Here is a 23320-nt window from a genome sequence, read left to right as displayed (position 1 = left end):
AAATGGTTATTAAAGTTGATAATTATGAAAGATGTCTAATCATTGTGTTCATACGCTGTGTGCGTCATTTTTGCATTGCTTGTCATTGTTTTGTCATGTACTGGAAGAATTTGCCAATCTTTAGAGTGCATGACGCTACATAAAGAAAAATGTTAAAAAGTATCATTGCCTTTTTGTCCAAACATACAGAAATCTAGTTTTGACATTTGCCACAATTAAGTATGTAGTTAAGTTGCAATCCTGTCCCAGTCAGTGTTGGTTAAAAATCTTAAATTGTTGTGATTCTTTGTTGCAAGAAATTACAGATGTATTCATGACACTCATGTTTTTAGGTCACATTATTTGTCTTCTTGGCTACTTTGTTTGGTTGCTGTTCTGTGGTTTTGTCACATTTTACTGAAACCATTACACAGAGGAATAAGGAATAACTAGGGTCTTTTAATCTGCTTGCAGATAATTGCCAGCAGCAGAAAACAGATCTATTTTTATGACCCCGTGTCATAACTGCAGGAGAAATTATCTGATACTGAGCTAAACTATTAACAGTGTCTTATTGTTGTTATGCTGTGAGCCAATTTTCTCTCACAGGCTTAATTTGTTGCTGTGAACAATTAAGTAAATCCTTTTTGTTTTGTCATTGATCTTTTGAAAATGGTGATGGTCATATCTATTTTATCTTATCTGACTTTACTGCAGGCTTGTGCTGGATTCCTACAGAGTAATGCAGTGCTCCCTAACAAAGTATCAGTTCATATGACTGCAGTGAAATGATCTGACTCATGCTGTTGGCAGCATGACTAGGCACCTCATCATCACAATGTATTGAACAAAATGCAGTAGTTTTCTTGCTGCTTTCTTAGCATTTGAAACAAAACTATTCAAGTACAAACAAAGGCTTATATATCTCCAGAATAATTATAAACACTTAAGAATTATTTTCCTGAGATGGTGTGTTATTATAGATGCATTATAAAATTATATGTCAATACCCTTTGGACTTTTTTATAAATTGTTTTATTTTAGCTTTTTATTTATTTTTTTTTGTTGTTGTTTTAGATTTTAACACTAAGTAGTGCTAATTTGGTGAATAAGTTATTCTTGTTGCAGATAAATGTACAGTTTGGCTCTTAGTTTGGAATGGTTGTTGTGTCAGTGTGTCCTAACATAACTTTAGTTGAGCCCCCTGTCTTGGGGTACAGCTGACTGAAAGCGGCAGGTGGTGGTCAATGCTCTGCAGCCCCCCTGATCTCATACGCAGAAATTAGCTGCAAGCCACACCTACATACTAAAACCACATACACCACAAGGTCAGCTTCTGAAACTCAGACAAGAGTTTTAAATTAAAAAAATGTTTAATTGTTGATTTCTGTTCTGACTGTATTATATAATGTAAATTGTTTACCAGAAGGAGTAAATTTGGAAAAGATTTCTATTGCTATTTGCAGATGCAAGTTTCAATTTCAAGTTGCCTTCTTGTTCTCTCTGATACAATTATAATGCGCAGCAGTCTGATGGAGGAAGCACTGTGCCAGACATTGTACTTAGTAGAGGAGTGGTATGGCTTTTAGGAGAAACTGAAAGGCAACTTAAGCTCGTTGTCTGTAAGTTTCGTAGGCATTCTTTAATGTAAATGCCTGTCTGTGGGTGCTCTCAAATTAAATAAAAAGTCCAGTCCAGTAGCTAAATGAAGTAAAACACTACCATACATTACACTAGTATATGTGGATGGATTACTCTGAATGGGCCTATGAGGCACAGAGCCCCCCTCACTACCACCACCACACTAACACTAACAGACTCACAGTGATGACAGAGACGCATAGCAACCAAAAAGATACTCAAAATGACCACAAAAACACACAGCGCAACTACAATGGATGCAAAACGACTATAAAGAGACTTATAATGACTACAGTAGACACAAAACAACTACAAAGTCACTCACTACACTACAGAGAGACTCAAAATGACTACAATTTATGCAAAACGAAGACAATGAGACAAAAATTACTCCAAGGGGAGATGCATAGCCATATAAAACAGACCCAAAATGACCAAAAAGAGACATAAAATGACTACAAAAAGATTAAAAATTTTCACAAAGAGACTCAAAATGACTGGAGAAGGAGATAAAAAAACACAGAGATGTGTAATGACTCCAAAGAGATGCAGAACAACAACAAAAGGAGGTTAAACAACTATAAAGTCTGCATGTCTGGCTGTCACATAGAGGTGGTGGGCCTTTATCCATGTCTGTGCCAAGGGGCCTGTTTTTCTCATAATCCGCCTGCCTATATTTATACATCTTTGTTAGGATTATGAAAAGACATTATCAGTGTCTTTTTCACACCTTTGCCATGTCGAGACAAGACTACAGCTTGTCTACTATAGCTTTGTAAGCTCTTTGTTTCCCATATTAAATATTAATATGACATTAAAGACTTCAAATCCTTCATCCTAAATTGAACAAACGATTATTGCACGATGCCGTGACCATGATCTGGACGATGACTTGAGAGATTTGCTTATGCAGAGCTCAGTTTGCTAGACAGCATGTTGATGTGCAAAGACTGCTGAGTGCAGTGGGTCACAGTGTCACCTTGAAAAGCCTCAAACGGCTAGAGCAGCAGTATCAGGCCTGGTGCCAGCTCTGCTGCATCGATTCTAAAAAATGCACCAGGAAATGACACTCTATCACACTGTTGCTGGGATGAGAGACTGATTATACATTAATTTTGATGGAAAGACAACTATAAGCCTTTTAATAGCTGTTGTAAAAATTGACAGTCCCTTCAAGTTGGCTGGAATTCGTGAGTGCATTGAGTTACAGAATAGTTTATGACAGGTGTAATTTGTTCATCGTTCATTATATAATTCACAAGTTCTTTGATCAATTTAAGAACTTTGAATTGTTTTTTGTTGGGTCAAAACTGGATTTGTTTTCTTATTTTCTTCACATTACAGATAAGACCTTTCAAATGATTACCTTTCCCTCATTAAAACACATTTTGGTTTCAAAATTTGGTTTCATGTTTAATTATGTGTTGTGTCCACATCTTACCTTCCTAGTTGGATGACAGCGCAAAGATTGGGACCTTGGTGCCTGATGGAAGCCTTGAAGTATCTGTCACACTGGAGGGACCAGGCCTTAAAGGAGGAGGTAGAATTAAAATCAGCACATCATTGCAAATAAACCAATTCTTTTAACAGTGAGACTTATTCAGCTTGGCTTTTACAGGGAGGTTTGGACAGACTACACCACCACTAGTTGAATTTCTGAAAGATATTCTGAGGAGGTACCCTGAAGGTGGGCAGATTCTGAAAGTAAGTGTCATACTACCTTATTATTTCACATTTTGACAGAAATTTAATACATTTTGCATGATTTTGTGGATGCTGGCTTAATACAATTCCCTCATACAGGAAAACACAGTCTGGTTTTGATTCTTATTACAACTGCCTCTCTGTTACTTTTTGTGTAAACAGGCTGTTATAATCGAGATTTCCCCCAGCTAAAGGCTATAGTCAATACCACGATGTCATGAGATTTGGAGTGAGGAAATATGTCAAGTTTGCACAAAAACAAAGGGCTTCATTGTAATTTGACTTTACCTGCTGGCATCAGCTATATTACCATACATAGAAGTATAAAGCATTGCCAGTGTAAAGAGATGAGGTCCCACTAGGGCCATCCACTCTCATAATATGCTCATTTCACTGCAAGGCTTTTTGGATAAAAGCTTCCACCAAATAAGCTGATGTCATCGTGCACATTATTGCCTTTATAACTGTATATATTTGCTGTGTTTTATTTCAAAGGAGTTGATTCAAAATGCAGAGGATGCTGGAGCCACAGAAGTCAAGTTCATGTATGATGAGACAGATTACGGAGTCGAGTCACTGTGGTCACCTGACATGGCTCAGCATCAAGGTTAGTAAGTACAGTTAACCATTAAGTGCCACAGGATAGCCCAGTGATCAGCGAGACTGTCGTTTAATTAGAGGGCATATGTTTAAGCCCTTTTGTTGGCAAGAATCTGTCCTGCTTTAGTATTGTTAAGTAGGTGCCCTGTAGCTGATCCTCTGCTCTGACCTTCCTGTAAACTGGGAAAACACAAATACAATTGTTAAAGGAGCTATTAAAATGATAATTTTTTACATCGCACCTTAACTGTTTGTAATTTTAGGTTGACTTACCTTCTGCCCCCCCCCCTTAAACTTTTATTTTCAGATTTAGTCATATGTAATTATATAGCAGTGAACAAACAAACATGATACATGACATAACAAATGTAAGATTTGCATTGACCTATTCTATTCAGGTTCTGTTAACAGAAACAACACAGACACATGCACCCAAATAACCTTGTTCCCTAACTAATATGCAATAACCTATATGTTTAACCTGTCACTTATACACCAGTGAAGAAACTCTGGAGGATAAAGAACTGACTTTGTTTTAACTCACTGTACTGCAGGTACGGCATTGTATGTCTACAATGATGCTGTGTTCACTGTGGAAGACTGGAATGGGATTCAGGAAATTGCGAGGAGCAGGAAGAGAGAGGACCCTTTGAAAGTGGGACGATTTGGGATTGGCTTCAATTCTGTGTACCATATTACAGGTGAGGACTATTTCAAAATGCTAATTACAATTTTATGTTATGAAATGCTTATTCATAGTACAGCCTATTTCTCGTGTGGAATCAGTCTTGAAAGAATGGTAAAAAAGAAAATAATAATACTGCCAAAATGTTTTCTGTATAAATATTTTTCTGTATAACATTTTTTTGTACCAGTTATGCAAACTCACATTAAGATTCATTGTAAATGACTAATTTGCACCGTACATTAGAATCAAATCAAAGAGACTTATGTCCAGAAATTCTCCCAGTTATATAAAAGACAGTTTTAATAAATAAAATTGAATTAAGAGTACCCAAGCAGTGCAACACTAGCTTTTAAATCCTTGCATGTAATTAATGTTAAATTAAAGTAGGGCTGCCACTACAGATTATTTCTTTTAATTAATTCCTTGGTATATAAAATGTGAGAAAATATTTAAAAAATGCCCGTCACAATTTCCAAGACTTTCCAAAACCCAAAGATATCCAATTTTGATTGATATATACTATGATACATACTACAATAAAAAAGCATATAATCACATTGGAAAAAGCTAGGCTTGGAAAGTTTGGCACTCTTACCTAGAAAATTAACTTAATATGACACTGCTAATTGTTGAATCTGTAAATTAAGACACTTGTACGTATTGCCTGCAAACACCATACCTATATGGAAGAACAAGTGGCAATAAAGGCTGACTGCTGTATTGCCTTGCGTTGCCTGTGTCTTGGCCAAAAAGTTACACCTGCACACAGCGCAAGGACTACAGCTAAAAGCTAACCAGCATGTATGTTGTGCGCCTGCGTGGGAGGAAATTACTTTCCCTATCAGCAAGCAGCCGTATTCTGTATTTTCCATTCAAAAAGAGGAACTAGAAGACCATCAGGACAGATTCAGGATGCAAGTCAGCGCATTGAGAACACAAGCCAATGGTAAAAGAACAAATGATATACACCATGTCCTGGCAAATAATATGACAAACAGTTATGAACCACCCCTCCTCAGGAGCTTAACAACTAACAAGAATTATCCTCCCTGTTTATAACTAGTTTGTTTCAATCTCACGCCGTCTTTGACTATATTTACTTTCCTGACTTCCATTTCTCTCCTCGTGCAGTGAGCTGCACTTCCAATCCAATGCAGATTTAACATGCTAAATAGGCAGAAAAAAAGCTAACAAGGGCCGACAAGGGCCAGCAGTTCGACACACCACATCGCACAGCGTCTGGCATTTACCAAAGGCCCACCATTGACCGTCGGCTTGGTGTGTCAGGACCCTTAAAATGCAGAATAAAAACATGTTTACGTTTTATAATATGTTTTGTGTTTCTCAATGTTTAGATGCTCCGAGTATATTCAGTGGAGACCAGATTGCCATGCTGGACCCTCATCAAACCCTGTTTGGAGTGAATGAGTCTGGACAGTGTTGGAACTTGAAGACAGACATTAAGGAGATCACAGAACTGACTGACCAGTTTGCGCCCTACACTGGGATGTTTGGGAGCTCTGAGAAAACCATTAAGGATGGCAGCTTCCCTGGAACATTGTTCCGCTTCCCGCTCCGCCTGAAACCCTCCCAGCTAAGTGGCAACATTTATAACAAAGAAAAGGTTTTGGAGCTCTTTGAATCTTTCAAAGCGGATGCAGACACAGTGCTTCTCTTCCTCAAGAGCGTTCAGAAGATATCTCTGCATGTTCGCGAGTCTGATGGTACGGAGCGCATGTTGTTTCAGGTGACAGCAACAGAGAATACTGATGATAAGTTAGAAAGACCGAACGCATTGAAGACACTGGGTCAGGCTATAGACAGCTACAGCAACGGGGTTCCCAGTTCGACCATCACATGCGTCACATACCAGGTCAACATAGAGACTCAGGATGAAACAGCTAAAGAGACACAGAGGATGACGTGGCTGGTTTGTAATGGAGTTGGGGGCAGAGGAATGTGTCCTGAGTTGGACTCTTTGGCAGATGATTTGAAGTTCATGCCTACCATTGGCATTGCTCTGCCCCTTACTGTAATCAATACAGAAAACAAGGGTGCAACATCTGGCTTCTCAGGACGGGCTTTTTGTTTCCTTCCTCTTCCCCCCGGGGAGGAGAGTGAGACAGGGCTTCCAGTTCATGTCAGTGGCTTCTTTGGCCTGACAGACAACCGTAGGAGTATCAAGTGGCGGGAGGTGGACCAGTGGAGGGATCCAGCGGCCTTGTGGAATGAGCTGCTTATAATCACTGTCATCCCTAGGGCTTACTTCACGCTCATCACTGAGGCTATCAAAAGGGTACAGACAAAAAAGGACCAAGACTTTCCACTGTCCCCAACAGGGACCTATGGGGCCTGGCCAGACCATATGCAGGTCAAGTCCCGCTGGAAACCCATCCTCCAGCCACTGTTTCACGACTTGCTGCAGCAGCAAGTCATCTATTCCCTCAGTGACAGCTGGATCCAGGTGGACCAGGCTGTGTTCTCAGAGCTGAACCCTGATGAGGACATTTCAGAGACTGTGATCAACTACCTCCAAAGCTCAGGAACGCAGGTGGCAAAGGTGCCCACTGCCGTGGACTCTGTCTTGGCTGCCTACATGACCGAGTCCACTGAAGTGAAGAAAGTGACTCCACCTTTGTTGAGGCAGGTGATCAGGAAGAACAAACATAAAGGTCCCTCACAGGAGAAGCTGCTGCTGCTGGAGTTTGCACTTAGTGATGCCAATTACAGTGACCTCATAGGATTGGAGCTCCTGCCACTGCAAGATGAGACATTTGCAGCGTTTTCATCTTCCGTCAGTGAAAAGGATGCCGTTTACATTGCATCTGAAGAATACCCCAGGTAGAGATAGTGAATTTTCTCTAATTTATTCCTTTTAGCCCCCCCCCAAACGTGCATTTAAATTTGACCTCAAAAATGATGTGAATAAGTGGAATCAATCGATTTTTCCCTGAAACGAATTAGACTATTTTCTTTACATTGACAAAGCTATTTTAGACAAGACTTAAGACTTAAAGGCACAGTATCTATGCATTATACAAGGGCAGATAGAAGTGTGCTTTATCGTGCATGGCTTTAGTAAGGTTGCTGCAACCTATCTCTAATATGAAAAATTTCTACAGCTGACACGAAGATACAAATTTGGGCAGGAATATGAAAGGGAGGTTGTTGCTGATTGCATAATTAGCTGGTAGCTTTACTTGTGTCTTTGAAATTCAGATAATAATTGGATGCAAATTGAAAACATAAATTGAATTAATTAATTAATTTGGTCGGTGTATCTTTTCTTCAGTTTTCAGAGGAATGCATTTTGACTATTTTTTGGAGTCAAATTATTTGATCAGTTACAGTACCAAGCTTTGTATATGGAAATGATTTGACATAAAACAAGTGTACATGCGAGAAGTGAGTTCATAAAAAAAATCTCACCTTTTTTAACTTCTTCTTTGTCCTTAGGTCTCTGTATCCAGGACTTGAGAGTCGGTTCGTGCTGGAGAGCATTAAACCTTCAGTGATGGACAGTTTGAAGAAGGCAGCCAAAAGCAGAGGTAAGGTTAACATTTAATTTACATGTAATCTCTTCCACATTAATACATGTGTATATATAAATAACCTTAGTCAAAAACAGTGACCAGGAGACTTTCTTAAAGTAAATCACATATTTTGTACCTGTAATGACGTTGGGGGTTATGTGGGTTCAGCCATGTTGTAGTAAGCAGTGTGTCAGCAGGCCATTAAATCTGGTAAACTGCTGATAAATAATTTAGGAGTGAGAGACAGAAAGGGAGAGAGAGAGAGAGAGCATGCTGATTCATGGAAGAGTTGTTTTTGTGCCACACATTCCACTCAACCCACGAGATCAGATCATGAGTGCACTCACTGCTGTACTCAACCATGATTATGACAAGAAGGCAGCAAGCCAGGCAGAGGAAATGTGCTGTGTAACGGATTTGTCCTCTAAACCCAAAATGAAAGTCACAGAGAATATTGTAATTTAACATTTAACTTGAGCAATATGGACTCCTATTAATTTTTATTTGGATGGTGACTTTTTTAAATTAGTGTGGTATTCCCACTATATGTATTTTTTTTTTTTTTTTTGAACATCTTTTTTTGTCAATAGAAATCTTTACTCTGTGGCCCACTCTGGCCCCACCCCTGTTGATGATATTAGAGTACCATTTTGGAGTTACTCAGACCCCTGTCATCCCATGACTAGCTAGTCTCCACCCATATCTGGCTCTTTTATTCTCCTATTATCTCCAATATAACCAGCTGTTGTTTTCAGCTGTGCATTAGGTTGAGACAAGCTGAAACAATTCATTATTATGTGCTGAAAGATGTCATTCATGTTATCATGACTATGACTACTATAAAAAAGGCCTATTTGGCATGTTTAGATCTGAGAAAGGATTTTTATTTTTCTTTATACATGTAAGACAGAAAGTGAAATATTCATCCTAGAACTCTAAAAAATGTGTAATTTGAATTACAGTGCAACAGTATCTCTGGGGGTGCTCAGGTAGGTTTTTACAAAGTGTGTCAAATAACGAAACCCTTTGGCTATTAACATAAACTACTGCATGACTGGAGAACAGTTGTAACTGCAACCAAAAGACTAACAGACATGAGTAAAATATAAGTAAAATAACGACTCACTTGTTTAGTTTCTGTGAAATCTTATCTCTTGAGACCCACATCACATATAACACATATGACTGAATCATTACAGTTTACTTTCCACAGACTTCCTGTAGTGGGCCATAGTACACTTTGATATGCAGTGGTTTTTGATGCACTTGTGTCTTTGAGAAACTGTTTCCTCTGCACTGAACAAAATAACAATGGTCTCAAGATTGACAGAATTTTAGTATAAATTCAACAAACTGTGTTTGTCTGTGTGTACAGAAAATGGTTTGTGCTAATGTGTTTGCATTATGTATTAATATTTGCTATAATATTGTTTTAATTCTTGAATGTTAATTATGAATATACTACTTTTTTATATTAAGCCTTTTTTTAACAAAATACATTTAAAAGTTAATCTGTTTGCAGTGTTGCCCTCTAATTTATTAAGAAACTGATTTAGTGGGTTGTTAAAACAGTTTTGACGGATGAACTTCCATTATCAGACTGCTGCATCATGCAATAACAACAACAAACCTAACTTTGTTAGCTTTGATAGTTAAACATTTATTTCTAAAATAATACCTGAGGCTAATTGAAATTTTCCTTGTTATTTGAACAGGAAGACCATGCACTCAGTTACAAGTACTGAACCCTGAACGATCAGCTCGACTCATCAAGGAGATCCTGTCAACAGCCTGGCCATCTAGAGACTTTAGTGTCCAATGGGAGCCTGGAAACAGAGAATTGAAACATCCTACAGTTTCCTGGCTTAAATTGATTTGGAAGCATCTCTATATACATTTTGCTGATGATCTGAGTACCTTTGAAGACATGCCTTTGATCCCACGTGTGCCACTTGAGGAAAGCATGGACATAGTTAAGCTTCTACGTCTCAAAACTCCATCCCCCATAATTCTTGTTGATGAGGAAGATGCGCCCCTATCTGAAAACCTCCTTGACATCATGGAAAAGCTTGGGGGAGTAGTGATAAAAAAGCTGGATTCGTGTTTGCAGCACCCACTGCTCAAAAATTACATACATTCTTCCTCTCCTGGTATGCTTCTGCAAATTATGGATAGATTGCCAATACAACGATTATCCAGCCTGGTGTCTTCTTTCTCAGTTGAAGAGAAGATTGCTCTCAGAAACTTTCTTGCAGGATTGTCTGATATTACAGAGAGGGAAAGGCATACACTGCTTGAGCTTTCCATCTTTGAGAAAGTGGGGACCTACACTGAAGGTACCTCAGCATTTACATCACTGAGAGGAGCTAGAGCTCTACATCATAGAGCCAAGTATCCACCAGATGTGAAATTATCCATAAATCTTGTGGGTTGCTGTGATGAGGAATCAATCCGCCTCATCAAGTTGCTGAATGTAGAACAAGTGAAAACAACACAGTGTTTGAAGATGATTATTCAGGATATTGAAAAGGGCTTTTATACAACAAATGAGATAACCCATGTCATGCTTTGGGCACTTAAACATCTGGCATTTCTAAAAAATGAAAACTCTTCTGTGATTGGATGGCTTTCTGCTATTAAATTTATCCAGTTGCCTTGTGGAAAGTCTGTCAAAGCATCAGATCTTTTTGACCCAGAGCTGGAGATTCTACAGAATCTGTTCTACATGGAAGAGAAAACCAGGTTTCCCACAAGTACATTTACATCTTCCCCTGATACACTTCATTCACTCAGACAACTGGGACTAAGAAATGAAGTACAGCTCAGTGAAAAAGATGTACTCAAAGTGGCAAAGAAGATAGAGGAGTTACAAAGCAGCAAAGAGCCTGAATGGGACTCCATAATCAAAAAGGCTAAAACACTCCTGCAAATACTCAACAGACAAACCAAGCTGGTAAAATCAGCTGATGCTCAGACATCATTGCTAAAACTGAAATGGGTACCTGTCTGCAAAGAAAGACCTCCAACTTACCCTAAATCCCTTGCTTGGGTTGGAGATACTCTCAATATCTGCTCTTTGTCAGAGATGTGTGACATGTCGCATGCAGTGCTTGTTGGATCCTCAGTCGCACTTGTTGAACACACATCTGCTGGTATGAAGAAAGCACTGAAACTAACTGTAGAGCCACAGGTGGATCAAGTATTGCAGCACCTGAAAGCAGTGAATGACTGGCATAAATCTCAAGCATTCACCACAGAGGATTGGTATCAGTTCCAGCAGATCTTGTTTGAGATATATGGTTTCATGCAGGCTCATCTTGAGGATGCAAGAGAAGCTATGAAATCACTGCCTTTTGATTGGGTGTGGACGGGCAAAACATTCTCATCACCTGGCCAGACAGTCCTAAAACCCCTCCCTGATCTAGACTTGCAGCCTTACCTGTACTCCCTGCCAAAGACAATTAGAAAGTTTCATAAGCTTTTCAAGTTTTGCGGCTCAGTTGAAGAGGTTGTGTCAAGCCATGTGCTTGAAGTAATCAGCACCATCCAACAAAGATGCAAAGGAGAGATTACCAGGGAGGAAAGCAAGCATGACATCCTACTTTTAGTCAACATCCTGAGATGGCTGTACAACAATCAGATACCTGTCGATACTACCATGCATGTGCCGATTCTTTGTTATAAGGACCCAAACAAATTAGCAATGAAGCCCATTCATGAATGCACCTACTGTGACATCAAGGTGGATGATTTAAATGACTTATTAGAGGATGCCTCAGAGCCAATTATATTAGTCCATGATGACATCCCTATGAAAACTGCAGAGTGGCTGAAGGTGCCATGCTTGAGTACAAGGTTGATAAACCCAGAGAACCTTGGCTTTGAACAATCAGGCCAGCGAGAACCTCTTACAGTGAGAATAAAGAACATATTGGAGGAATATCCATCTGTTGCAGACATATTTAAAGAACTCCTCCAGAATGCTGATGATGCAAGTGCAACAGAGTGCAGTTTCCTCATTGACATGAGAAAAAATGCTGAAATTCGAGAGAATCTCCTTGATCCTGGCATGATTGTTTGTCATGGGCCCTCCCTGTGGTCTTTCAACAGCTCTGTATTCACTGACGCTGACTTTCTGAACATCACAAGGTTGGGTGGCTCAGTGAAGAGATGTGAAGCAGACAAAGTTGGCAAGTTTGGCTTGGGCTTCAACTCAGTTTATCACATCACTGATATCCCCATCATAATGAGCAGAGAGTTCATGATCATGTTTGATCCAAACATCAATCACATCAGCAAACATATCAGAGACAAATCTAATCCAGGGATCAAAATCAACTGGAGCAAACAACAGAAAAGGCTGAGAAAATTTCCCAACCAGTTCAAACCTTTTATCAATGTCTTCAACTGCCAGCTTCCTCTAGCTCAGGACTCACCATACAAGTACAACGGTACATTGTTCAGACTCCCATTCAGAACAGAGCAGGAAGCCTCAGTCAGTGAAATCAGTAGTCTGTACTACAACACTACTGACATATATTCCCTGGTTGATGAGTTCAGCATATGTGGCCATAGGTTCATTCTGTTTACTCAGCATGTTGGAAGTATGGTCTTAAAGTACTTGAAATATGAAGAACCAAATCCAGCAGCAGCACAAGATGTCGTCACCATCAACAAAAGTGTGTGGTCATCCAAATCCTCCTACGGACCTCTGAGTATCCTAAAATCTGCAGCAAAGGTTATGAAGAAAGTAGCAAGCACCAACAGGGTACCTGCTGATGTTCCCAAGTCTGGCTGCATCATACGTGTTTTGGTGGAGGAGTTTCATAACGTGTTCAAACGCATTGTCGATCTCCATTCGCCACTCTTCAGAGGTTCAGAGGAAGATCCTAACCAATACTTTGAGATGGCTGCTAAAGGTGTCCAGACAAGACGACTCACAGATGAAATGCCCCCGAAGGCAGTCGAGGTCACTAACTGGCTCATTTGCTCATGCATGGATGTAACTGAGGCACTCAAGTTTTCCCTCAGTGATAGTGGAAAAAGACTTGGACTGGTGCCTTGTGGAGGAGTTGCTGTCCTGCTCTCAGAAGAAGAGAATCGTAAATGGACAGTAAAGACAAATATCACACCAATTGGTGAGGTGTTTTGTTACTTACCACTCAGAATCAAAACAGGCCTACCAGTCCACATTAATGGCTGCTTTGCAGTGACTTCCAACCGCAAAGAGATCTGGAAGACAGACACCAAAGGACAATGGAATTCTGTGTTCATGAGACATGTCATTGTCCAGGCCTATTTAGCAGCACTCATAATGCTTCGCTCAATGGCTGAAAGTGGAGAACTGCTAGACTACAGCTATTATGCAGCATGGCCAGATCCAAGTCAGGTGCACGATGACTTCACACTTGTCAGCCAGGGCGTCTACCAAGAAATAGCCAAAGGAGGAGACAGTGAACATTCAAAGTTTTTCTCAGATGGAAAAACCTGGGTGTCAATCAAATACGTCAGATTCCTTGATGATGCCTTACTCTGTAGGCCAGACATTGGTTCTGCTGCTTTCAAAATCTTCTTGAAATATCTCAAGAAGAGCGGCTCACAAAACCTCTGCGCTGTTGAGCTACCTGATTGGGTGAAGGAGGGATTTGATGATGCTGGATGTAAAGGAAAGTTGATGGAAAACACACTCACAGAGAAGCAGTTCTTTTCAGAGGTCTTTTTTCCTCACATCCAGGAAATTGAAAAAGAGCTGCGAGATCCACTGATGCATTATGTCTTGAATGAGAAACTTGAAGATTTTGCATCAATCCTCAGGATTACTCCTTGTGTCCCATGTTCTGGTCCAAATAAGGAACTGGTTTTACCTTCCAGACTCATTCACCCAGAGGGAAGAGTTGCCAAACTCTACAACACTGACGATGGACGATTTCCTGAAGGGACTTCTAAAGACTACCTAAACCCTGTGTGTTTAGTGAAGCTAGTGCAGTTAGGCATGGTCAAAGATGATCTGTCATGGGAGGACCTGATTGAACGTGCTCAATCTGTTATTGATCTAAATGAAAATGATCACACAGCTGCATGCTTTCGTAGTAGTATACTACTCAGTCTCATTGATGAGAAACTGAAGATGAGTGATCCGGGAGCAGCTGAGCTCTTAGAAAAGCTACATGACACCAAGTTCCTTCCATTCCTGACAAGACCTGCAGGCTTCTCACTGCCATGGCATGGGAACAACTTTTCTCCATCAACAATGTTCTCTGCCAGAGAACTCTTCACAACTGAACATCAGGAAACAGTGTGTCTGATGAAGCCAATCCTGAATGAAAATTCTCCATCTTTCAAAGGCTGTGGTGCAATGTCATTGGCTGTGAAAGAATGCCTTGGTCTAATAAGGAAGCCCTCAGTTGAACTTGTTATCAGTCAGCTCAAGAAACTGTCTCAATCATTTGATGGTGTCACACTGTATCAGGAAAACATAACAAATGCATGTTACAAGTTTCTTCATGAGGAAATGCTACAGGATGAAAATGCAAAAGAAAAAATAACTGAGGAACTGAAAGAGTTCAACTCCATCCTGGTGGAGAACACTTATGTCAACCCCTCCAAAGTTGCATTCTACCTGAATTTTGATGCAGCTCCACATCTTTATCAGCTCCCTAACAAATACAGAAACAGCTGCCGTGAGCTCTTTGAAAATGTTGGGGCACAGCCCAGCTTCACAGTTGAGGATTTCTCGACAGTTCTTGAAACTGTTAAAGAAGAATGTGGGAGAAGGGTACTCACAGAGGAGAACTTCCAGTTGTGTCGCAGAATTATTAGTGAGGGAATATGGAGCTTGATAAGAGACAAAAACCAAGAATATTGCCAAGCAAATTATGGTGGGATTCTGTTGCCTGACTCCAATCTGACATTGCAGCCATCAAAATCACTATGCTACAATGACTGCCCTTGGATCAAAGTCAGAGACTCTACGGTGAAATACTGTCACGGTGATATTCCAAGAGAGGTTGCTGTGAAATTAGGAGCAGTTCCAAAACGTCACAAAGCCTTGGAGAGATATGCCTCAAATGTCTGCTTCAGTCCACTTGGGAGTGAGTTTGGGCAGAAAGAAAAACTCACAAGCAGAATTAAAAGCATTCTCAATGCTTATCCATCAGAAAAAGAAATGCTAAAAGAGCTGCTTCAAAATGCAGACGATGCCAAAGCCACTGAAATTTACTTTGTTTTTGATCCAAGGACACATCCTTCAGACAGAATATTTGATGATAAATGGATCCCAATGCAAGGCCCTGCCCTCTGTGTATATAACAACCAGCCCTTCACAGAAGATGATGTCAGAGGTATACAAAACCTTGGAAGAGGAACAAAAGAGGCAAATCCAGGCAAAACTGGTCAATATGGTATAGGATTTAACTCTGTCTATCACATCACCGACTGCCCATCCTTCATCTCAAACAATGACATTCTGTGCATCTTTGATCCACATGCACAGTTTGCACCTGGGGCTACATCCGTTAGTCCTGGAAGAATGTTTAGAGACTTGGACTCTGACTTCAGATCTCAGTTTTCAGATGTTCTAAGTCTTTACTTGGGAGTCCATTTTAAGTTAGAACGCAGCACAATGTTCAGATTCCCCATCCGCTCTAAGGAGATGGCAAAGACATCAGAGATCAGTTCTGTCCCTGCATCAGACAGAATGGTACAAAACCTTCTGGATAAGCTAAAAACAGACGGTGCAGAGCTTCTAATGTTCCTCAACCACATGGAGAAAATATCAATCTGTGAAATTGATAATGCATCTGGAGACCTCAAGGTGCTCTATTCTGTGACAGCCAAAATAACAGATGGTGATCGGTTAAAACGCAAACAGTTTCATGCCTCTGTTATTGATAGTGTGACCAAAAAGAAGCAGCTAACTGCTATCCCAGTCCAACAGATAACCTACACAATGGACATAGAGGACAATGATGGAAATTTGACCACATGGATGATCTGCAACCGATCTGGCTTCCCTAACATTGAAAATGTTTCAAAAAGTGTGATCTCAGCTCACAAAAATGAGGACATAACTCTATTTCCACGTGGAGGGGTAGCTGCATGTGTAAGCCACAACTACAAAAAACCCCACAGAGCCTTCTGCTTTCTGCCCCTTTCACTGGAGACTGGATTACCTTTTCACGTCAATGGGCATTTTGCCCTAGACTCTGCTAGAAGAAACCTATGGAGAGATGACAATGGAGTGGGGGTAAGGAGTGACTGGAATAACAATTTGATGACATCACTGATCGCACCTGCCTGTGTGGAACTGCTGATTCAGCTTAAGCGTCGATACTTCCCAGGTCCTGATCCCACCATGACTGTACTACAAGGAACGCCGCTTCATGTTGTTAAAGATACAATACGGAAATATCTGTTCTTCTTCCCAGTCAACAGACTTGATATACAGCCAGACTGGTACTGCCTGGTTAAAGCAGTGTACAACAGTATCCATGCTGATGCGAAGCGTCTGCTGCCTGTAGTCAGAGCAGCTCACATGGACAACTCTGACATGCACTCTGTCATTTACATTTCATGGGTGAACACATCCACTGCAAACAAAGGCAGAGCCTTTTTTGATAATCTGCTGCAAGATGAACTTCAGCACTTGAAAAACACAGAGTACAACATCACTTCAAGGAAGTCTGTGGCTGAAAATGTGTACAGGCTGAAAACTTTGCTTCTGGATATTGGTTTCAACCTGGTTCACAACTGCGATGAGACAGCAAATCTCTACTTCTGTTTGGAAGATGCAGGGATACCAGTCAGTTATGTGACACCAGAGGATGTCCGCAACTTTCTTCAAACTTTCTCATCACCTGACACATGTTGTCATGTCGGAAAACTCCCCTGCCGTCTCCAGCAGTCAAACTACAAGTTAGTTCATAACTTGAAGCTTCTAGTCGACTACTGCTTCAAAGATATAGAAGCAGATGAAGTCACAATTGAGGGTTTGCCTCTGTTGATAACAATGGACACTATGCTTCAGGTGTTTGACTCCAAGAGACCAAAGTTCCTGACAACACATCATGAACTAATCTCACCAAGAAAAGAAATGTTCATGAATACATTGTATATCAGGTACAGCAACATCCTTTTGAAGGCAGGTGCTGCAAAGATCTTTGACATCAGCTGCTTTGGTGACCTACTGGGGTCTGTTCTTCCAAGGGAGTATCGAACAAGGACCCCTGTTAAGTGGAGAGACACCTTTGCAAGTGAATCTTGGCTGAAGAATGTGTGGAACTTCATCAGTGAGAATATTGCTGTTAAGGAGGATCAGACAGACATCAAACCCAGTTTTGATACAGTGCTTGACATTCTGAAAGACTGGGCTTTGCTACCTGGAATTAAATTCATGGCAAGAGAAAAGATAGTTGTCCCTGAGCATGATGTGCTCATACCTCTGAGTTTGATGAACATAGCCATATTTCCACATGGCCAAAACGACAAAGTCTTTCATACCCTAATGAAAGCAGGGTGCATTCAGCTTGCAGTAAACAAAATCTGTGTCAAAGAGAGTCCCATCATGCCTTTCCTAGCACAACACACAGCAAACATTGAAAATCCATCAAGTGTTCTGAAAGCTGTAGAGTACATGATCCAGACATCTGCATTCAAAGCAGCAAACCTTACTGACAAGGACTTTGAGGCTCTTCTGTTGTATTTCAACTGCAACCTAGCTAACCTTACACAACAAGATGCACAGAGCCTAAAACTCCTCCCATGTTTTAAGTCAGTTAGTGGGAAATACATCAGCATTGCAAACTATGGGACAAACTATGTCCTCGCAAAAAGCATTCCTACTGCGGACATAGAGAAATGGGCCCACACAGCCTCTTTTGCTTTTCTTGCTGACAATCCCCAGCTGAAAGAACTGTACACCTTCCTTGGCTGCATGCCAATTGATGACCTAGAGATCTACCTTCAGCACCTCCTGCCAAAGTTTGAGAGTTTTTCCTATGATGCCAAAGTTGAACACATTGTCTACATGAAGGAGAGACTTTTGTCAATGGAAGAATCATTTGAGATAAAGGATCAGCTCTATGAGAAATTAGAAGGACTGTTATTCATCTATGACTACTCAAACAGACTCAGGCCAACCAAGTTTTTCTATGATGAGACAGTGAAGGTATTTGAGGTTATGCTACCTGCAAAGTCATTCATACCAAGTGACTTTTTTAAGAAAGTTGAGCAAGTGTCAAAACCCAAAAATGGGACATTGTCACTCACCTCATGGATAACCTTTCTGAGAAATATTGGTCTCAAGCACGAAATTTCCCAGCAGCAAGTTCTTCAGTTTGCAAAAGAGGTCAGCATTAAATCCCAAACAGAGAGCTGGGCCAAAGAAAAGGTGCAAACCATTGTTGATGTCCTCTTGAACCACATTTTCAAAGAGAGGACAGACCTATTCCAGGGTACTTTTCTCAAAGAGCTCTCAATGATACCATTCCTGTGTCCCGAGAGAGCTCCCAAAGAACTCATCAAGCTTCATTCACAGTACCAAGAGATGAGTGGCACACTTCCTCTGATTCGCTTCAGTGGGTCTCAGGTAAATCCAAAATTCAAGCAAACAGATATCATTCACTTGCTTTGGACATCTTGCCCAATTCTACCTGAGAAAGCTACACCATCAAGCATAAAAGACCAGGAGGGGAACACACTCACTGGACAGGAACAACTTGACCAAGTATTGAACATGTTGGGTGTTAACTTGGACCCACCATTGGAGAAAGTCATAGGCAACTGCAAAAACATCTGCAACATATCCAGTCCAGATGACGAAATGGTGAAAACAAGAAACAAAGTTTTAAGGTCCACCTACGAGTTTCTCAATGCAGACAAAAGGGATTTCCGTTACCAGCTTCGTGGAGTGGCTTTTGTCATGGTTGAAGATGGCTGGAAATTGCTGAAACCTGAAGAGGTTGTCATTAATTTGGACAATGAATCTGACTTTAAACCCTACTTGTACAAATTGCCTCTTGAACTTGGTACCTTTCATCAACTGTTCAAACTTCTTGGTACAGAAGATGTTGTGTCAACCAAACAGTATGTTGAAGTGCTGTGGCGAATTTACAGAAGTTCAGAGGGCAAGCAGCTTGACCCAAATGAAATGAGAACTGTGAAAAGAGTCATTTCAGGATTGTTCAAGTCCCTTCATAATGATCCAGTGGAAATTCGCAAAGATCTTGAGAGTCTCAGAGATTTGATATTTTATATGCCAAGTCATGATGGTAGATTAGCAAAATCCAATAGCTTGGTGTTTGATGATGCTCCACACTACAAGAGCAGAATTCAGGGTAATGTTGGAGTTCAGATGCTTGTGGACATGAGCCAGTGCTATCTGGGCAAAGATCATGCCTTCCACACAAAGCTGATCATGCTACTTCCACAGAAACTAAGGCCTAGACTGTTGAGTGGCATTCTTGAAGAGCAGCTTGATGAGGATTCCCCAAGAATGTGCCAATTTGGAGCTCTTTGCTCACTTCAAGGTCGCCTTCAGCTGTTGCTATCATCAGAGCAGTTCATCACAGGACTGATCAGAATAATGAAACATGAGAACGACAACGCATACCTTGTGAATGAGGAAAAAGCCATACGTCTCTGCAAAGCACTTTGTGAAGGACTGAAAGTTTCTTGTTTTGAGAAACTCCAGACAACATTAAGAGTAAAAGGATGTAGCCCCATTCCACACAGCCGCAGTGAAACTCTTGCCTTCCTAAAAAGATATGGGACAGCTGTGATTCACCTCTACATCCAGCATTCAGACAGTAAAGACATCAATTTTCTATTAGCACTGGCAATGACATTGAAGTCTGCTACAGACAATTTGATTTCAGACACATCCTATCTGATTGCCATGCTGGGCTGCAATGACATCTACAGAATCACAGAAAAGCTGGACAACCTTGGGGTTAAGTATGACTCAACAGAGCCTTCAAAACTTGAGCTACCCCTTCCTGGAACCCCCATACCTGCTGAGATACATCACACACTCCTAATGGACCCCATGAATGTATTTTACCCAGGAGAGTATGTGGGTTACCTTGTAGACTCTGAGGGTGGAGACATATACGGGTCCTATCAGCCTACCTATACATATGCTATCATTGTTCAAGAGGTAGAAAGAGAAGAGGAAGAAAACACAAGTTTCCTTGGAAAATGCTTCCAGATTGACATTGGTTATAGTGAGTACAAAATAGTCAGTTCCCTCGATTTGTACAAATTCTCAAGACAAGATGAAAGTGCCCATGCGCGGGACACCAGTACCCCGTCAACCCCTACCAGCCCAAACAGTCGATCCTCTGGTCCTCGATTGAGCCCTCCTGTTTTCACTGGTAAGGAAAACCTCAGACCACCCCCTCTAAAACAGTCTCCAAAAAAGATCAAACTTCATGCATTGCCGGAGATCCTGAAAGAAGTCACCTTAGTAGTTGAACAAGCTTGGAAGCTTTCTGAGACAGAGAGAAAGAAGATAATCCGCCGATTGTATCTTAAGTGGCATCCAGACAAAAATGCAGAAAATCTGGACATTGCCACAGAAGTCTTCAAGCACTTACAGAATGAAATCAACAGGATGGAGAAACAGACTTTGGCTGATCAACAAAATACAGACAGAGCTTCCAGGAGATCCTTCTCCACATCATCATCTCGTTTCCAGTCAGACAAGTTCTCATTTCAAAGGTTTTATTCATCATGGAACCAAGAAGCAACAAGCCACAAGTCAGAAAGGCAACAGTTCAGGGAAAATTTTACAAGCTATGCAGGTTCATCACATTCTCACCGTTTCTTTGTGCCCCCTACTTTCAAGACAGTTGGAAACCCTGTGGAAGCCCGCAGATGGTTGAGGCAAGCAAGAGCAAACTACTCTGCTGCTCGCAATGATCTCCATAAAAATGCCAATGAGTGGGTTTGTTTCAAATGTTACCTGGCCACAAAGCTTGCACTCATAGCTGCTGACTATGCAGTCAGAGGAAAGTCAGACAAAGATGTGAAACCAACTGCTCTGGCTCAAAAAGTGGAGGAGTACAACTCCCAGTTAACAGGCCTTTCAAATGATGTTCAGATCCTGGAAGGATATGGTGTGGACAGCCTGAGAACTCGCTATCCTGATCTCCTGCCGTTTCCACAGATTCCCAATGACAGATTCACATCTGAGGTGGCAATGAGAGTGATGGAATGTACTGCACGGATTATTATTAAGCTTGAAACCTTTGTGCAGCAAAAAATATAATACTGTTGTTAAAATTGACAATGAATCTAAAGTATGCATAGATCCTCTAGAGTATGGAGGAAACCCATGGCTGTGTGCAATACAGATCATGTGTATCACTTTTAATAAAACTGAAGTATCCAGCTGGCAGCTTATGGTACATATGCAGTTTCTACCTGTGATGGTGGTGAATAAATATACGGCTCCCATAACCTTGTAGGCTGTCTCAACATAAATTTGCTGTAATATGTGAAAAAACACACAAAAAAACTGCATATGCTGTACATATATATGCCTAAGCAATATGTTTTGTTTACCAAAGTCCCCACATTGACTATATTTGCTCTGAGTTAGATTTTAAAAAAATGCTGCTTTTTTTACTTTATCTTTTATAAAAAAAAAAATAAAAATAAATCTATATTTTCTTGCTACAGAAAACCAGTTGACTGTACCGAAAGGATGCGCTTATATCAGAAAAAATAGATAAACTCTATGTCAAATACTGCAAATACTGTCATGCAAATCAAGGAAATAACAATCATGTTTGTAAATTTTCTTTTTTGTATTTTTATGGTTGATTTCATATAATTTCTGTGAACGTTGTACATTTTCTGTAACAAAGCCAGTCACTTGTTTATGGACAAAGCACTTTTTTTAAAATTCTTCATGTACTTGCACTGTAGAGTGTTTGTGTCACCCCAGCAATGTGGGAGAATCCAACTGTGAATGGAACACTCTTTCATACTTAAAATGCTTTTTTTCCATTGGGGATATTTGTTGTTCTGTTACAGCTATGTCAGATGTTTTCTGTGCTCTATACAGTAACATTTGGTGACTGTCATTATCTGTTGAAATGAACCATGTGTACTTCAGGGCCCTACAGCAAGTCTGCTTTGATAACTGTAGTTCCGGATAGGGCAGTTATGACTGTGGCTCAGCTTTTGCTTAAACAAGTCATCAAAAAGTTGTTTCTTTTTACAGTGATGGCCATTTGAGAATACTCAGTAGGACAGAAATAAATAGCCATATATATGCTTTTATTTGGGCACAACCCTTAACAAGTTAACTTTTGCCAGCATGAAACCATGTTCATACGTTTTTAGTAATTTTAACTTTTCTGGTGTAAGGAACATAGAACAGCACCAAACTGTGGTGCTTATGTGTTTTTACTTTAATTTGAAGGACTGTACTCACACTGACCACATATTGTAAATGTCATTTTCAAACATAATTTAAAATGTGCTTCTTGGTATCTCTTGTCTTATTACACCTCAAGCTTGAGGTGACTCAGTCAAGGGTGTCCTCTGGAATAAAACTTGGAGAACCTTGTGTATCATACATGTTGATGTACACTGTGCCATAGAAAGGCCTAATAAATTCCCCTTAAATAAACTGTGCAAGTTGTTTGTTCGTAGGATTATAAAGGCACACCTTGAAAACAATACTAGTCTACGATTTAAACAATTTTGGCACTTTAAAGTGGTTATGTGTTTGTTTAGTATCCCTTTTTAAATACAGGGTTCCCACTGTCATGAAAATCATGGAATGGTGATGTCATTTTACAATACTACTTTTTAGGCCTGGAAAGGTCATGGAAATAGTAACAATCATTGGAAGTTTTGGAAAAGTCATGGAATTTTGTGTGTGTGTGTGAAGTTATTTATTACAGTAGTCTTCCATGGATAACCTTCCATATAATGTAACAAACATAACCAACTATTAGAGATTGTAAAAGGTTGCTGTTTGGTTTTCATACAATAATTTACATTTAAAGCAAAGTATACCATATTGTTCTGTTTATGTTATACTTGAATGATCATTAAATTTGTTCATGGATCCTTAATTTTTTATTTTTAAGATTGCAAGTTTCGCAATTTTGCCCAAGAAAATGTGTTGGGAACAGGTTAAAATGTAATTTTATATGTTTTA

The 23320-nt window shown here is 40.2% G+C and overlaps 1 protein-coding gene across 1 annotated transcript in view; it reads left to right on the top strand.

Moving 5' to 3' along the window:
• sacs (sacsin molecular chaperone) overlaps positions 1–22783 on the top strand; it is a 28157-nt gene extending 5374 nt beyond the window's left edge. The window contains exons 5-11 of the mRNA XM_042486348.1: positions 3070–3160; positions 3239–3324; positions 3820–3931; positions 4479–4625; positions 5968–7453; positions 8069–8160; positions 9861–22783. Of these exons, the coding sequence (XP_042342282.1) occupies positions 3070–3160; positions 3239–3324; positions 3820–3931; positions 4479–4625; positions 5968–7453; positions 8069–8160; positions 9861–21412 (13566 nt within the window). The 3' untranslated portion in view covers positions 21413–22783. The remainder of the gene's footprint in view (positions 1–3069; positions 3161–3238; positions 3325–3819; positions 3932–4478; positions 4626–5967; positions 7454–8068; positions 8161–9860) is intronic.
• The last annotated feature ends 537 nt before the right edge of the window (positions 22784–23320 follow it).

The sequence above is a fragment of the Plectropomus leopardus genome, chromosome 5 (genome assembly GCF_008729295.1).
Source record: "Plectropomus leopardus isolate mb chromosome 5, YSFRI_Pleo_2.0, whole genome shotgun sequence".
Classification (NCBI taxonomy): domain Eukaryota; kingdom Metazoa; phylum Chordata; class Actinopteri; order Perciformes; family Serranidae; genus Plectropomus; species Plectropomus leopardus.
Note: the sequence above shows the minus strand (reverse complement) of the source record. Positions and strands in the feature narration are given on the sequence as shown.